The sequence below is a fragment of the Perca flavescens genome, chromosome 4, assembly GCF_004354835.1.
Source record: "Perca flavescens isolate YP-PL-M2 chromosome 4, PFLA_1.0, whole genome shotgun sequence".
NCBI classification, from domain to species: domain Eukaryota; kingdom Metazoa; phylum Chordata; class Actinopteri; order Perciformes; family Percidae; genus Perca; species Perca flavescens.
Window position 1 is genome coordinate 9,305,285 of NC_041334.1, and position 17,234 is coordinate 9,322,518.

Consider the following 17,234-nt stretch of genomic DNA (forward strand, 5'->3'; position numbering starts at 1 on the left):
TGAACTTGCTCTTTTCTACTCTTATGGATCCAGGGTAAGTCATAACAACAAAGTCCCAGAGAAGAAACACAAAGCAAGACTTTGAAAAGCGTAAAGCTGGCGCAGAGGGGTTTTTAACATTATGGCTGTCAGTCTGAGGACAGGCAGGGTTGTTCAAAGTTGTAGCCTTGTACCATCATGGCAGTGGATTGGAGGGTTGTGAGTTTGGAAGGCATACTGTAGGATCATACCATCATGGTGCTCAAATCGAGGGGTGTTGTTAGAAATTCCACATCATCAGGAAGCCATTGGAGCCCTGGAGCGGTGTTGGGAGCCATGAGGTCGTACCATCATGATACTGGAGATGGTCCTAAGGCTGTGGGTCGTACCATCGCTTGGGGGGGGGCGGGGGGGGGCGGGGGAGGGCTGCTGTTAGAAGTCATAGGGCCGTACCATCATGGAGGTGGAGCGCAGGGAGTAGCTGGGGCCCCTGAAGTGGTGCCACTTGATGCCATTGAGTTTCCTGATGTTGTGGCCGACGGTGTAGTAAATACCGTTCAGGTTGGAGAAACCACAAGCGTCAAACCACCAACCTGATGGAGAGAGGGATAGAGAGAGAGAAAGAGAGATGGAGAGAGATGGAGGAGGATGATGAGGATGATGAGGAGTGTGATAAGAGGAGTGAAGAAGAAGGGAGGAAACGAAAAAGAGAGGGATTATTAAGGAAGAAGAGGGGCAGATGGATGGAGTCTATTTGTACTTTTCAGTAGAGGAGGAGAACTAAAGAGCTGTTTGTGTGGCATCGACACAAGGTGAGGGGTGACACATGATTGCCTTTAAATATTTTGATCCACAAACAAAAATAATATGGACTCATCACGGTTTCCCTATTTGGTCCGATGTATGACTCTCTTCTATGAGATTTATTAATGAAAAATCTAATCATTATCATGGTTCCATCTGCTAAAATCACATTAATCAGATTATAACTCCAAAATGTGTTCATCTTACTTTGGGAATATTTCAAGTGAGAAAGTGCTTGATTTGACAAGATTGATTTTGCAAGTATTTGTCCTGGAGGATGGTGTTAACCAGAATGGAGCGGAGATTTGAAGCCTTACCCCCAGTGAGCATCAGGGCACACTTGCAGTGGTCACAGTTGTCGTTGTCCTGGTCTCGGGCGCTGAAGCCGGTCCCGTGGGTGGTCAGGCTGCTCTGCCTCCCCGCTGTGCCGCTGTAACCTCTCAGATACAACCTGAGGGACAGGAGACAGGGTGATCCGTTGGCTGGCTGATCCATGAAATGATCATGTGCAGTTATAAGATATGATGAGATAGAACTAGCCTGGATGCCAGCCGAACTTAGCCCCGCCCACAAAATTCGAGGTTGGGAAGTTCGCATTCTGACTAGAATCTGAGTATGACCACGTCAGGCTAAGATAGAACTTTATCCCAAAGGGAAATTGATGTGCAGTCGTTGTTGTACAAAGTTCTGGCTGGCAGCAACATAAAGCAGCATGTGAGGGCCCTCTGTCCCCAACAATTCAGAGACAAAAACGTATAGTTGTGCGTGATTTAAAAAAAACAACAACACTTAACCGTCAAGCCTCACCATCTGCCTTTGCCCTAAATGTGTGTAAAATAACAATAAATGGCCTAAACTGAAACATTAGTTGTCCCTCCTACATTCTTGCCGATGTACCACTGTGATGCTCAAACTCCTGTGAACCAATCCTAGAGACTGGCTCTGTTTTATCATATCATCAGTGTGTACAGTATACTGTATGTGTGTGTGTGTGTGTGTGTGTAACTGTTAGTTACCTGTACTGCTGTTTCTCACTGGTGAGTGTGAACCGGTCGTACAGGGAGTGGGCGGGGTTTCCCTCCCAGTCCCTCAGCTCCACTCTCAGAGAGTACTGACCCTGGCTGGTCAGCAGGTACATCACTTCGTTACCCAGCCAGTGTTCCCCAAACACGTCCCCGAAACCCTGCAGGACGGGAGGAGGTGGGGTTCAGTGATCCAAACATTCTTTATTCTGACCTGGACATTAGATTGCATCGCTCTCAAGGGACTAACGGACCATTTTGTATTCCCTCCAGCTCCTCTGGAAGTCAACGCTGCCATTGAATCGCCGCTGGAACACCGTCCAGCCGCCACCACTCGTTTCCATGTCGCAGAACACCTGGAAGAGAGGGAAAAGAGAAAGTTTTGACACTTTGTTTTTACAATTTAGTCTGACACTTGTCAGAGTGTTAGGGGATACTGTAATAATCTAAATCAGGTCAAAATCAATTTAAAACTGGTTTGTTGTATCCAAGTTTTTTTCTCGTACATGCAGTGTTGTAAAGTATTTAAGTAGAATTTTCACGTATCTGTACTTCACTTCGTAATTTATATTTCTGAAAACTTTCACTTTTACTCGACTACATATCCTAAATAAAATGTATACTTTTACTTCACTACATTTCCCCTCAGCATCTTTGTTACTCGTTACTTGCAATAAATGTTTTCGAACGTTGGAGTGAACAAAAAAAAAAAATTCTGTTTCTGTTTTTCTCTTTGTTAAGGTCAGACTTTGAATTTGATGTTTAAGAAGGTGTGGAAACCAAGGTGGAGGGTGGGGGTGTGGCCTTGACCAGCTGACATGCTTTGCTTGTTTGAAAGCCATGATGTCTCTCTCTCTCTCTCATGGGTGGGCCAAATTCTCTGGGCGGGCAAAGCAGAGAAAAGGGAGGTAACCTTGCTCCTTATGACCTCATAAGGAGCAAGATTCCAGATCGGCCATCTGAGCTTTCATTTTCTCAAAGGCAGAGCAGGATACCCAGGGCTCGGTTTACACCTATCGCCATTTCTAGCCACTGGGGGAACTCATTAATGTTAAAAAACCTCATAAAGTGACCTTTTCATGTCATGGGACCTTTAATATCAGACTTTGAATTTGATGTTTAAGAAGGTGTGGAAACCCTGAATATTATGCTTCACAATAAGAAAGCCACAATAAAGTTCATAATCAAAGTGTTGTTGTTTTTTACTTTTACTTCTAATAATTAAGGACATTTAATATCATAGAATGACTTTCTTACTTAAGTACAGTAACTATCAAATACTGTAAGACTTTTACTCAAGTAATATTCTAAAAGGTGACTTTAACGTCTACCAAAGATATTTTCTGGTAAGATACTTGTACTTTTACTCAAGTATTGCTTTCAAGTACTTTATACAAGACTGTGTACATGTACGACTTATAATTCTAAGACTGACTTGTAATTCTCACAATTTTACCCCCCTCCCCTGGCTCTAGGGCTGGGTATCACCAATGATTTCCCAAATCAATTCCGATTCACAACGTCCTGATTCAATTATATTCTGAATTCGATATCAATTACATTAGAGGAATTTCAGATTACAAATTACAATACAAATTTAGCTTGGGTACAAAAGAGATCTTATGAGAACTTCTGCTGTAATGTGTACAAGCAAGAAGCAACCCTCAAATGTTTTATTAATCAATATCAGATCACACACACAAAGAAGGATTATAATTGGAGCATTGATTATTTTAAGCCAGCCCTACCTGGCTCCATCATTATTTTTTTTATTTTATTTTACTTACAATGGCCCTAATACACCGTCATACTATAGATATCTGATAAGCTCGGACACTTCGGCCTTTGTGTACATGTTCTGTTGTGTTAAATGTACTAAATAAGATGAGTGGAACTACTGGAGAACCTAGACGGAGGTTCAGCGGTCCTACCTGCACGGGTTCAGTCCTGTTACCAATGTAGATGTTATAAAGGCCGCTGACAGAGTGGCCCGCCTTGTAAGCATCTGCACAGTCCCTCCACATCTGGTCCCTGGGAGGTGACCCTGAACAGGCACACACACACACACACACACACGCACACGCACACGCACACGCACACACACACACACACACACACACACACACACACACACACACTGTATATTAGGGCTGGGATGATATGCTTTTGTCCCGATTCGATCCTTTACGATACATGGGATTTGTATTGCCATTTTCATTTATTGCGATTCTAGAAGTTTTGTAATTCGATAGTATTGCAATTTTCTTTTCCTTCTTTAACAAAAAACTTCTAGAGACAATATATCATAAGACATTTTTTAAAAACTAATTGTTTTCTACGAAGAATGCACCTCACGTGTCAGTCAGTTTCATTTGTAAAGAAGCACATAACATAACATTTTCTGCTTTCCGTCTGTTTTGCGGGAAACGGATACGATGTAATCACCGTCGGCGGTACCGTAGAAACAGAAAATATGTAGGTGAATCATTGGTCAAAACAAAACAAAAAACATTGATTCCAGGGAAAAGAATCAATTTAAAAAATCCCCGCAAAAAAAAGGGCTTGATGGTGTATTTTGCCCCCAACTGCTCCTTCCAGGCAGCGCTGTGACCGCTGCCTTCAAGGCACCTAACCCTAACCTTAACCCTAACCTTAACCTTAACCTTAACCTTAACCCTAACCTTAACCCTAACCTTAACCTTAACCTTAACCCTAACCTTAACCCTAACCTTAACCATAACCATAACCAGTGCCTCCCAACGGTGCCTTCCAGGCAGCGCTGCCACCATACATACGATTTTCGTTTTTTTTTCCCACCCTTACTGTATATGTAAGAAAGCACAGGCAACAGCAACAGAGGAAGACAAGGCACCACATTTCATTACTAAGATAAATTACAGAAAAATGAAACAAAATGAAGTAAATTAGAGAGCTTGTCTAGACACACAAATGTGTATAGTACAGTTCAATTCAGTTTAGTTAAGAAAGGGACAGTGCACATTAATAAAAAAGCACATGTAGAAACAATTAGCCAAAGGCTTTTTTTCATCTGTAGTTCCCTAGCCTTGATGTTAAAAGACTTTTTAAAATACAAAGTTTGGACAAAGTGTGTGTGTGTGTGTGTGTGTGTGTGTGTGTGTGTGTGTACCTGTAGTAGTAGCCACCATGGTAATGAGTGTGTGGACAGACTCCATTAGCTGAGCCTGCTGCCTCTGCAGAGCCGTGTTGTTGCTGCTGGCAACCCTCAGCTGCCTCTCTAAAGACTCGATGGCGGCCATCTGGGCCCTGATGACAGACTGGGAGCAAACGATTCGGCTCAGTCAGTGTGGACTTCATACATCAGATTTCAACAGCGATGAAGCCTCGTTTCTTCCTCCATCCATGAACGTGGAGTTTTGATTTTTTACTCTCTGGCTCTGGTTCATATTTTATGCACTTCACTTTAGAATTATAGATTTTGCTTTTTGTTTGATTGATAGTCTTTATGCTTATGTCAGCCAGCTGGGACTAGAGTAGAGTGAACGCGGAGAAACAGTCAAATAAATCTTCCGCACATTTAGATCTGTACAATTTACATTCATGAGGTCAGACCCTCGTCTTGTACACTGAAAGCTCGGCCTCATAAATGTTGCTAATTGATTCACATGAAGTAATCCTAGCGATATTTATAGTATATAGTTAAAAGACATATAATATAATATACTGTAGTTGAGGCATTACACAAACCCCCTGTCCAAACACCTGCTGATGATGGTCATGGACTATACCTGCAGTCTGTTCTTCTCCTCCTTCATGTCCTCCAGCTCTCCTTTTTGCTGAGACTCCAACCTCTGAACTTTACTCTCCAAACGACTGATGGACAGACGGACAGAGGAAAAGAGACTTTAGACCCTGCATCAACAGCAGACTCACAAGACATGTATACACGTTTTTCACTGCCAATCCCATAAACGTCGACTCACAATGCAGCAACGTCTGTTTAGTGCCAGTGTGCATTGTCCTTGTTCACATGTGTCAAACTCAAATCCAAAATCCAGCCCCTCGCAGATTTTGATCCGGCCCGCATATCAATTTAGTAGCTTTTTTCAATGTTTTTTCCGACTTTTTTGCCACTTTTTCCAATGTTTTTTGGCCCGTTTTACGACGTTTTTTCCCCAATGTTTTTGTTGCTTTTTTTCAACTTTTTTTTGTCGTTTTTTTTCTTTGATGGCTAAGCTACTTTTTTTGCTGACTTTTTTGGGTCTTTCTGTTGACCGAGCTGTAAGTGAGAAGATTATATGAGACATGCAATAAGACAATAAAAGATGCTTGACTTTTACGATGAAATAATAGCATGTGAATAACCTAAACATGTCTGGCCCTGGATGTGATTCTTGTTTTGCAGTGTGGCCCTTCGTGGAATTGAGTTTGACACCCCTGTCCTTGTTCTTACAGAGATCTGGCCACAGGCCACATGATATCAAGAGATTTCCAAACAAAGGGCAACAGAGGAGTTTGATGTTTTAATGATAAAAACCACTGCGTTCAAAAATAGGTTGGTTTGACGCCCCTTTTGATGTGCCTCCCAAATCAGCTATACATTACCGTAAAAAAGAAATAAATCTGTTTATACTTTTGTGATTACAAAATGATGTTATATATAACTGATGTATTATTATTAAGGTTTGGTTATGTTTAGGGAAACATTGGGGTGTTGGTTCAATTATAAACTTTGTTAAGGTTATGGGAGCTTCATCGTCATGGTCACAACATTAAACATGTAATTAAAGAGTCAGTCAACACGCCCTCCAGTACTTGCTGCAGTGATGTACGGTGCACTGCAGGACACCGTGACATCACTGCCGGTCACGGGTGCCACAGACAACATCGGTGATGTCGGGTGTGACATCGGAGGGGGGGGGGGCGGTAACATGCCAAGATATACTGCAACAACGTACCCCCCGATTGTTTATAGATCTCAACATTTCCGAACGCAATTGAAGGCAGCTTTCACAGAGAAAGAGAGAGAGAAAAGAGACAAACTCCTGGGCAGTTCAGTGCTTGTGTTTGTCATTGTAAAACTTCCTTGTGGCAGCAATAGAGGCAGTGATGTTTCTTGTTTCCTGTACGGGACTCTCACCCCCCACCGCCGCAGCCTATTCACACTACTTCCATTCAAAATGAATGGAAAGACCTGCGTTCTGACCGTCTGAGGACCGCTGCAGTGTGTGTGAAGATACACACAAGTAGGTTTCAGCGACTAACGTGGTGTTAAGGAAAAGATGTTCCTTTGTATTTTGTTAACCATTTCAACATTTCTCAATATTTCCTCCATACAAAACAGTCTGTAAACAGAGCGGCTTGAGACTATTTATAAAATGATTTCAATGAGTAAATTATATGTCAGCTAGTCATTGAAGGGAGACAATATGTCTGAATGGCTATTGAAGGACAAGCTAAACTTAACCGGAGACATTTCATTGGTTACTGGAAATTGTTAAGAAACCTTGTCATTGGTTTGTACAAATATTAATTTGGCTGCTTTCCAATAAGAGTAGGCTTCTACACTTGTAACCACTATATATTCAATGTGTTTCTTCTCTCACTTTTGCTTTGTAGCTTCACTGTAATTAATTACGCATTAATTACATTAAACCTTTTGCAATATATCACTTGCAACCATTCTCTGTTTCTTTGTGTTCTCTGTACTTTGGTGTTTGTATATGAGTCTTAAAGTACATCACTGGAGAGGGCTGAAAATATCCATAACAGCGGTATGTAAAGAGATCTTTTGTTTGTTCATAACAAACCTCCACGGGGCCCCTTTTAGGTTGAGGACTCTGCAGCTCAATAATACCATCACCGGACTTCCTCCTTTACTGCGGCCATAACTACTGCGTGTGGTAGAGGGCTTTGTCACTTGAATGTAAACCTACAGTATAACGTCGTTTTGGGGAAACCTTTTGAAACGACTGATGCTGTTGTTTTTCGTGAAGGAAAGTCTCGATAAAACATCAGCAGTAAACTGATCAGGTGTTAGTTTCAGTCCTTCAGAAGCAGAGACAGACTTCTGATATTCAACCATCATTTATGTTAAAATGATAGAAGACATATAACGTATAGCACAGACAGACACTTCTGTAGCAGCTGGATAAAGGTATTCTGGGAAATGTAGGCAATAATTAAATTAAGGAGTGGAGACGGCAGGCTGAGGGAAAGTAAATGACTATGTCATCACACAATAACTCCTGGAATGTGTCATATTATTATCAGACTGTTTAACAGTGTGTGTGTGTGTGTGTGTGTGTGTGTGTGTGCGCGCGTGCCTACAGGAGGACAGAAATCCAAACTATTTGTACTACAAATCTGTCTGTAATGGCCCAGAGGTTGTTACTCCTGAGTTACTCCCTCCTGTTAGAGAAGCCGTAAAACAGTGAAATAAAGATTAATAATCGCCCATCATTCTTTCTGCCAGAGCAGACACGTTATCTCTGCAGCTGAACCAGCAGTACAGCTGCTGGAAATAGACGCCAGCCCACAGTTACATCAACAACGCGGAGGCCAAGTGCACGAAACCTGATGAAGGAGCGGCAGCGGCTTCAGAGGGAAACATGGGACACTGAAACACTGATTTCCAGTTCACACCTGCTTTTCTGGCAGAGAACAGAAAGTGTGGTGGGGAGGGCTGCAGGAGTCGGGTGGGAAAATGCGTCTCCGTCTCCAATGTTTCCCAGAATAACTCACACTCTGTGAGTGTTAAATACTTTGTGCTGTGGTCCAATATCAGGAAAATACATTCTCTGAAATGAAATATCTCATTACCTTCTGTATGAGTAGATTCATCATCTTTTTATTAGAATTACACTCAGCGTGCTTGTCACTCATTATTCATTTCCTGCTGTAAGAAGACATTAATTACCGTTTACCTATTAGTTTACAGTTAAACAAGTCGCCATGTGACAAGCTTAGCACAGAAAATGTGCTGTTAAGAGAAGAATGAGCTCCAGTTCATGCTGAGAGGAACATGAACGGTTGTATAAAATGTTTTGGTATGCTTTTAAGCATTTCACCTCATGGTGGCGCTATAGAGGTAACGTCAGGTGACCAGCAAAGTCAGCAGGGTTGATCTTCTGGTTACCATAAATGTCTGTAGAAATGCATCAAGTAGAGAGAAGTAGATAGTATTTCACAAGATACGTGACAACTGTGTTGGCAATGGAGGGAAAGTCAGGGGATGAGGAAAGGATACCTCCTCTGGGAACCGTGAACACCTGCACAAAGTTTCATCTTCATACATCAAATAGTCGTTGACATATTTCAGTCTGGACCAAAGTGGTTTACCAGCACTGCAGGAGGATAGCCATCCATGATAGGCCAGGAGGATTTAGGCCCCCCTGTTCTCCTGTAGTTCAGTAAAATATGAATGTCAGTACATTAACACCCATACAGAAACAACTGTATGCATTTATTGGACTGTATGCACTTTACCTTCTGCTGATACACTTTATGGATTGCTGATGCCCTGAAATACTGCCGCAGAGTTTATTATCCTATTTATTCTATATTTAAACCTTTTTTTTTTTTATCATAGGCTAATGAATTACTGCCACTGCCATGTTGCTGGTCCTGAGAGCGAATTTGGTTCTCTGTGTGTCTAACATGCTGAATGACATTAAATGAAATTGGATGTAATGTGAGATCTGTTAATATAACATCCGTTAGCCTTTCTAACCACACTGTAGAACCTGAAGTCCAGTTTGTGCTGAAGTGTAGCTGACAAGAGTCACTTGTCACTTGCCTCCACATGTGGCTCTGTTCCACCTGTGAGTGATATCACTTTACATCCGTAGGTGAGACGTTGGTCACAAAGAGAGCTGAAAACACATGACCAGCTGCTGGTTCTGATCACTTCAACATGCTGACCTGCACATGAACAACCCGACATCATTCAGTGGGATGAGGACTGATGGGGAGCCACTGATCGCCGTGGTGCTGCGGTTTGTACAGCATGATTGTGTGCGTGCGTGTGTGTGTGTGTGGATTAATGAGTTTGAACACGTCCCCAACTACATCCAAAACACAGACGCTGACTCTCTCTAAAAAAGTCTTTTTTCTTATTTGAACACAGATATTAAATGTTGAGTTCAGGTCTGCAACTAACGATTATTTTCATTGTCCATTAATCTGCTGATTATTTCTCTCGATTAATGGAGTAGTTGTTTGGTCTATAAAATGTCAGAAAATGGTGAAAAATGTGGATCATTGTTTCCCAAAAGCCCAAGATGACGTCCTCAAATGTCTTTGTTTAGTCCACAACTCAAAGATTTTCCGTTTACTGTCACAGAGGAGTGAATAAATATTCACATTTAAGGAGCTGGAAGCAGAGAATTTGGACTTTTAAAATTAAAAAAAGACTCAAAAGATTGATCAAATATCAAAATAGTTGGCAATTAATTTAATAGTTGACAACTAATCGATTCATCTTTGCAGCTCTAGTTGTGAAACTACAACAAAGAACTATAAGAAAATGAAAACCAGGACATTTTAAATTTAAGGGACAATTAAGTGCAATGTGTTTCATAAAGCATCAAACTGTTGTGTTGTACGTCAAGAGGGCAAAAACCTGTATGTGGCTAAAAAAAACTAAAACTTCACAGTCTTATGTTCATGCTTTCATACGTGTTTTAACAGCAATGTTTACACTGTTCTTATTACAAGTCAGTATTCTGGGTTCTAACTAACTGAAGCCAGCAACAACCTATATCTTAATATTTTTAGATATAGGTTTACCATTACCATTATAGTAATGGTAAAAGAAATGCCAGATTCTTAGGTCAAAAATCCGACACTGTCGTAGCCTTCATCCCGTAGTGGCTCATCGACCTGACCATTAACCAAAATAATCAGAACCAGCTCTCTGAACACATTATTGTCATATTTTAAGGTAAAATAAAAGATTAAATGCTCCACGGTTGTGAGATGTTCCCATCTTTAAGGCTTTTAGGGACCTCTCAAACCACACAGGATTATCTCAAGAATGTTTTCTCATCAAGTCAAAACTAGACTGTTTTTCTTATTTCTTAAGCTATATTTTGGAAAAATGTGACCTTTGAGAAGTAATGTGCACGCAGAGGAGTCCACGTACCTAAATAACTGAATAACTTGCTTGTCAGAGTCTTCATAAATAAGACATATGAGAATTTTCTGATCTGCCACCTCTATGGTTAAACTTTGGTTACGTTTAGGTCCCTTAAACGAGTGGGTTAAGGTTAGGCAACGATCATGGTAAGGGTTAAAAGCTTCCCTGATAACTGTTGGCCCAACAGTCAAACCCAAACCTCCCCTGATGAGGTATTCACTCTGAAACAAACAGTGAATTTGAATGAACTCAAAGCAAGGACAGAAGTGGAACTGAACAGACGCTGGTTTGACATAGGCAGCGTGAATTAAAGTGAAGATACATATTGTTCAGCCAACTTGGAGTGAAAAAAATTCCTCTAAAATGATCGTAAGGAGATAAGAAGAAAAAGAGAGACGTTTGTATGAAAATAACAAAAAAAAGGAAACATTTAGCTCCACACAAACACAGCTGGAGCTTACGCGTTTACTTGTTAGCGACTAAAAACATCTGTTCAACAAACACAGACTGCAAGAAGACTCCCCCAGTTAAAATCAGTGTGAACACGTGAGGCTAAAGCCTCCCCGCGTATCACCGAAGTCCACAGAAACGTTGTTCTGCCGTAAACGAAGACATATGCTCCCTGAGAGTTAATTAGAGAGTTAACACTCAATGTAAAACCTCTCACACTGGACACACACACACACACACACACACACACACACACACACACACTGGGTTTCTGCCTATCTGTTTGTATTCTATCTATTACTGCAAACAGAGAACACGCTTAATAATTACCATGCATTTTTTTAGCGCTCAGCGCACCATCCAACTTCACCTCACCGTGAAAAATAGTGAAAATATTGTGATTCCAAATATTGACATGTCTCGCTGTGGACGTATTTCCATCATCTCTAATGACTTGCTTGTATTTCAAATTTTCTCACTGTTATAGTTGTGAAATCACTGATAAGGCTCACACACACACACACACTCAGGGTCAATTCAACTGTTTTCAGACATCGCCCACAGATTATTGTTTGAAGCAAAGTGTCCTAAAACAGGTCTGCACAGGATTGTAGGATGTATTTTGCCTTGGAAAATGCCCTTGAAGCTGAAAGTTGGTTAACAGTAGGCTGTCTGGGTGTTAGATGGCTGCGGTGCGGAGCCACAGGAGAGCTTTGGACAGACTTTACAATATACATTATCACTGGTCATGATGAACAGTGTGTTTGATTTCTTTCTTAAATATTTAGTGATGTATTAATGTCTCCATCAGAGATTCAGACAGTACGACCATAACAGGTAATAAGGTAAGAGAGATGGGACATGTTCAGATTCTAACTGTGGACAATGATTTGATTAACTCATATTAAGAGTTAACTCGCAAAACCTATTATATATTTTCCTAAATCCTGTTTTCTTTGTTTTGGTGCAGTCCAGGGAACGTCAATAAAACTGGTGTTTTTTTTTCTTTTTCTTTCATTTCATCTGTTTTTGCAGATGAACTCTTCATATGTTAACTTTTGTTTTTGTATGCTTAGGGGTGCACTTTTACCGGGAGGTAACCTTTGTCTGATGTACTTCCTTTTCCAATGTCTTCCGTGCTCCAGTTTGTTTTTTTCTGGTATGGTTTTCAATTTCAGTCTTTTTTATTCGTTTATTCACTTTGCTTGTTTTTACTTTGTGCTCCAACTGTGCATTCATTGCAGACCCTGCCACTCCTATCTGCCGGTCTCCCATCAGCAGATTCCTCGCCGCTCACCTGTTCCCCATTCCTTCATTAGATCTCTAGAATATTTAGCAGTCCACATCCACTAGCTCTCTGCCAGATTGGCTTTGTGCCTTAGCTTTCCTGCATTCACATTATTGCTCGTCTGTTTTTTTTATCCTGATTTAGTTTATTGACCCAGCATGTGGATTTCAGATTTTGCCTCAGCCTGACCTCTCTGTTCTTGGTTTCTTTTGATTTTTTTTGCACTTTTTTTCTAAATAAAGACTCTTTACTTTTTACCTCCCGAGTCGTGTTCTTTGGTTCTTTATGTCTTTAAACTGTTCCGTTTGGAACCAAATAAAACGAGAACGTGAGCGTTGGTCACTGTCGCGAGAGAACCTTATCTCGAATGCTAACCATGGAGGGGGGGCGCTACGAATTCTAACAAGAGGGAACACTATTTGACAGGGGGGGGACAGACTTCCACACAACACCTGTGTTGCTTGTGCAACTGGCAATTCCGATGCAGCTACCCGTACTGCTGATAACAGTTTATATGAATTTTGGAGTTTTATCAAAAATCTAGGAGGTTTTACTGAAAAATAATAGCTCAGAGCAGATCATTTTAAGTGCTCATATTATTCTTTTTGGCTTTTTTCCTTTCCTTTATTGTGTCATATATCTTTTTTGTGCATGTTATAGGTTTAAAAAGTGAAAAAGGGACTTACCATCTCCAACAGAAAACACTGTTCACAAACTGCTCCAAACAGCTCTATTGTAGTCCAGCCTTTACTTCAGAGACAAACGTGCGTCGCTTTGTAACACACGTTATAATCCTCGCCTAGCTGCTAGCATGGCACGCCCTCATACTCTGCTTCTGACTGGCTAGTAGTCCTTACCTAGCTACTGCACATGTTCGACTCCCAACAAAGATGGAACAGAAGTGAGATGCCTCACTCTGTAGCTAAAAAAGAGAGCTCTACACTGAGGGTGAAAAGAGCTGCAGCAACGTGCAGTACGACAAAAATATGTTTTTTGAAAATTAAACCATGTAAACCTATTCTGATATACCAAATACCATTATAAACTTAAAAATGGGCATAATATGAGCACTTTAAAAAACGCTGAACGTGAACTAGTTCCGGTCATTTTAATCTGCGTGAACTGAACAGTAAGTGTGAAATTGCACAACACGTTTAAAAAAAAACAAAAAAATACACATACGGATTTTGAAATTGGTACTCCTAAAGTATGTCTATAGAGCATTATTGAGTGTCTAATGTACAAGAGATTCAGACCTGAAGCGAGATTTGGAAGCAGTGAAGTTTCCTACCTGTTCTTGTCTCGCAGCTGACTGATCTCCGAGGTCTGCAGCAGCAGCTCCTTCTCCAGCTTGTTGGTGGACAGAGAATTCTCCAGCAGCTGGATCTCTATTCGAGACGTGTGGTTCAGCACCTGGTGGAACACGTTAAACATAAACGTTAAACATTAAAACGAGGAAATCCGCTTTCAGGTGACGAGGTCAGCAAAGTGGCGACTTGGTTACCTACCTTAGCTTCCACCACGTTGAGTTTGCGAGTCTGCTCGGCAGTGTGAGTGAGCAGGTTCGTTCCGATCTCCAGCATGGTGGCCGTTTGGTTGTGGACAACGTGTGACGGTATGTTAGTGATGCCCGGCTGCACGCTCTTCTGAATGACGTTCTCCAACTGAGGACCAAAAAGACAAAGAAAAAGATTCAGAGTATGTGATGTGATAGAAGCATTAAAAAGGTAAAACTGTCTGCGAAGAAAGACTACAGAAAGGGATAGACAGACTAATAGAACAAAAACAAAAGACAAGGCTAACATTGGACTTTAATTAGTCTGGATCAACGGAAGTACATTTCCAGGATAAAGCCTGACAGGCTTTGCCCCCCCCCCTGCTTCAGCTCTCTGTGTGTTGCCGTTCTCAAAATCCATTCGATACAGAAACAACAACAAACTTCAAACTAGCAAGCTACAATTTTGAAAACATTTGGATGGTGCAACAAGGCAGGCCTGCTTGGTTCTTTCGGGGACTGATTGTAAAGATTTACAAAGAATATATGTTTACGGCATTAACTCTCTAACTGGGACATTTTGGGACCGATTGGCGGGATTGCTGTGGACGAAGTACACACGGAGATACAGTACACTGGTAAGATAAATTCAGGTTTAACCATGTATCCAGCTAATTTATATAGCTCACGTTACTGTATTGTGTGAATAGTGTGAACTTCATTTAATATTGTATGTGGCATTTTCTTTTGCAGGGTGAAAATGTTTCACCAAAACAAGTTTTTTACTGAGACTATTTAGTAGAGCCACCGTTGCTGCGTCCGGAGCTTAGCGCCGCCCAAGACAATTGTGATTGGTTTAAAGAAATGCAATGTCTTCTGTCCTGGTATGTATCTGTGATGTAGCCAGACCGTACTCCGCAGCGCTGTGGAGATGAAGTCTAGTCTTGCATTGCCAGACTTAATTTATTAATTATTACACCATGGTCTGTCTGAATACTCGATTCTGATTGGCTGCAGGGTACTAAAGGAGTTCCAGTGAAACTGACTGTTCCAGTGAAACTGACTGTATATTGTTCTAAATGAATGCGCTACATTAAAACTAAAACTAAATCTGATTATCCAACAGTGTGCGTAGTCCTTGGTTTACACACAGGCTGCAAGAAGTCAGTTACGCTGCCCCTCTGAACTGACTTTGTTTCACAGCGAATAACGTTATCTCACATCCCGTTCGCTGTTCAGGTCGCTACTTCAGGCTGCGGCCGACAGCAACGTTACACATCGCGGATACAATTGTTCGTAAAAGTCGTTATATTGTTTTGGGGGCAATGACATGGCTGATAGCTAGCTTATGTTGATGTTAAACATATTGTCAAATTATTTGTACTGATTGCCAACTGTACACCATGTTATTGACTTTGGATCTTGCTAGCATAGCTCTCTGTCTCAGAGCTAAGCAAAAGTCAATGGTCGCAGCGCTGCCTGGAAGGACACGTAAAACACCATCGAGTCAGCTGAAGTTTATCTGTGTTTTAAGCCCCCAACGTCTCCTAGGATTAGGCAATGGTTATGGTTATGGTTAGGTTTGGGTTAGGATTAAGGTTAGGGTTAGGGCCCTTGAAGTCAACGGTCTCAGTGCTGCCTTGAAGTCGATTAGGCAATGGTTATGGTTAGGGGAGATGTTGGGGGCTTAAAACACCATTGAGCTGAGCTGAAGGGTTCTACGAGCTGAGCGGGGTTAGGATTATAAATATACTATAAATATCTCCCGTTGCTAACGTATCTCCCGTTGCAAAGGGTGGCAAGTCGTATCTAATGTCCGTTCTATTCCCTGAAGCAGTGACCAATGTTTCCATTGCATAAGAACCTTATGGGATGGGAATGATTGTTCCAGGTATTAGTCAAACCCTCAGGCTAAACCAGGGAAACGGCGTTATTGTTTCAAAAAACTTTAGATTTTGATTGTAAAACGTATTAAAAAATTAATTAATGTTTGAAAAAAATATATTTGGCAAGTGACCGTGGTATAAGCAGGTTAATGCCCTTCGACGTGTCCATTGTCATGTATTAATGAACTGCGCGTCGGCCGGTTCACGCCTCGCCGTCATCCATTAATACCGGACAATGGACACCTCGAACGGCATTAACCCTTGCATAATTAATTTCTTTCCATAGCATATACAGTAACTTTGAGTCCCTCATTGATACCCTTGTTGTGTTAAGTCTATCCAGAAGCTCAGCATTAAAATACTGCATACTGAGCACTAACACCACCCACTCAGTGCATCTAGTTCACCAAATCAAACATGTCAAGAGGTCTGGTATATAAAGACGCAGGTCTCTCCATCTCTGGGAATATCAACCGATGCCAACTCGCACTGCCATGCTGTGACCTTTAAACCCCGACAAATAAATAATCCATCCACTCGGCCATTTATTCATCCCTCAGACTCCACGTCTTCAGGGTATCAGTGCCACTGAGAAGCACAGGCAGTGGATAAATATATTGTTGGACCAACAAACAGACTGGTCCCAGTGGGACGGCCAGTTACCAATGAGGCTGTTTGATGAGTCAGTGGGAGGACAAGTCAAGGCCACAATGCCCAGATCACATAGGAGTCTGGATCACAACAGCTGTCACTAACTAACTTACTTTAGTGAGTAACTTGACAACAAAACATGTCTGGTTTGTGAGTTTTCTGCGTGAGAGTTCACGTGAGAACGAGCGTCTCTGTTAACGCCACCTCAGTTTCAGAAGTCCCATTCTTACAATCAAACTCATTCACTCAGTCATATTATATTAATAATTTATGCTCATAAACCTTATATATTTCAACCAGGGCCTTCAGTATTTCAAACAAGTAGCTCATGAAAATTTAATTTTTTTGTCAATCTCACTGTCGGGAATTGCAGCATTTTAGAAGGATTTTACCTCCTTAAAAAATGTATTACACACAACTCCGTCAAAAGAGACAATAATTATGAACACAAATGGTCATCAATAGGGTTGGGTATCGAAACTCGGTGCCAATAGGGAACCGGTGCCGACGTAAACAGTAGTAACGAGACCGAATAAGAACG

At 41.3% G+C, this 17,234-nt stretch overlaps 1 protein-coding gene across 1 annotated transcript in view; it reads right to left on the bottom strand.

The window, feature by feature from the left end:
* Positions 1-411: 411 nt before the first annotated feature.
* The window catches only part of angpt4 (angiopoietin 4), a 66,675-nt gene continuing 49,852 nt past the window's right edge, over positions 412-17,234 (bottom strand). Inside the window, exons 2-11 of the mRNA XM_028576632.1 lie at positions 14,170-14,325; positions 13,953-14,074; positions 5,573-5,657; positions 4,954-5,101; positions 4,678-4,689; positions 3,737-3,849; positions 2,060-2,161; positions 1,800-1,966; positions 1,101-1,234; positions 412-572 (exon numbers count right to left, since the gene is read on the bottom strand). Of these exons, the coding sequence (XP_028432433.1) occupies positions 412-572; positions 1,101-1,234; positions 1,800-1,966; positions 2,060-2,161; positions 3,737-3,849; positions 4,678-4,689; positions 4,954-5,101; positions 5,573-5,657; positions 13,953-14,074; positions 14,170-14,325 (1,200 nt within the window). The remainder of the gene's footprint in view (positions 573-1,100; positions 1,235-1,799; positions 1,967-2,059; positions 2,162-3,736; positions 3,850-4,677; positions 4,690-4,953; positions 5,102-5,572; positions 5,658-13,952; positions 14,075-14,169; positions 14,326-17,234) is intronic.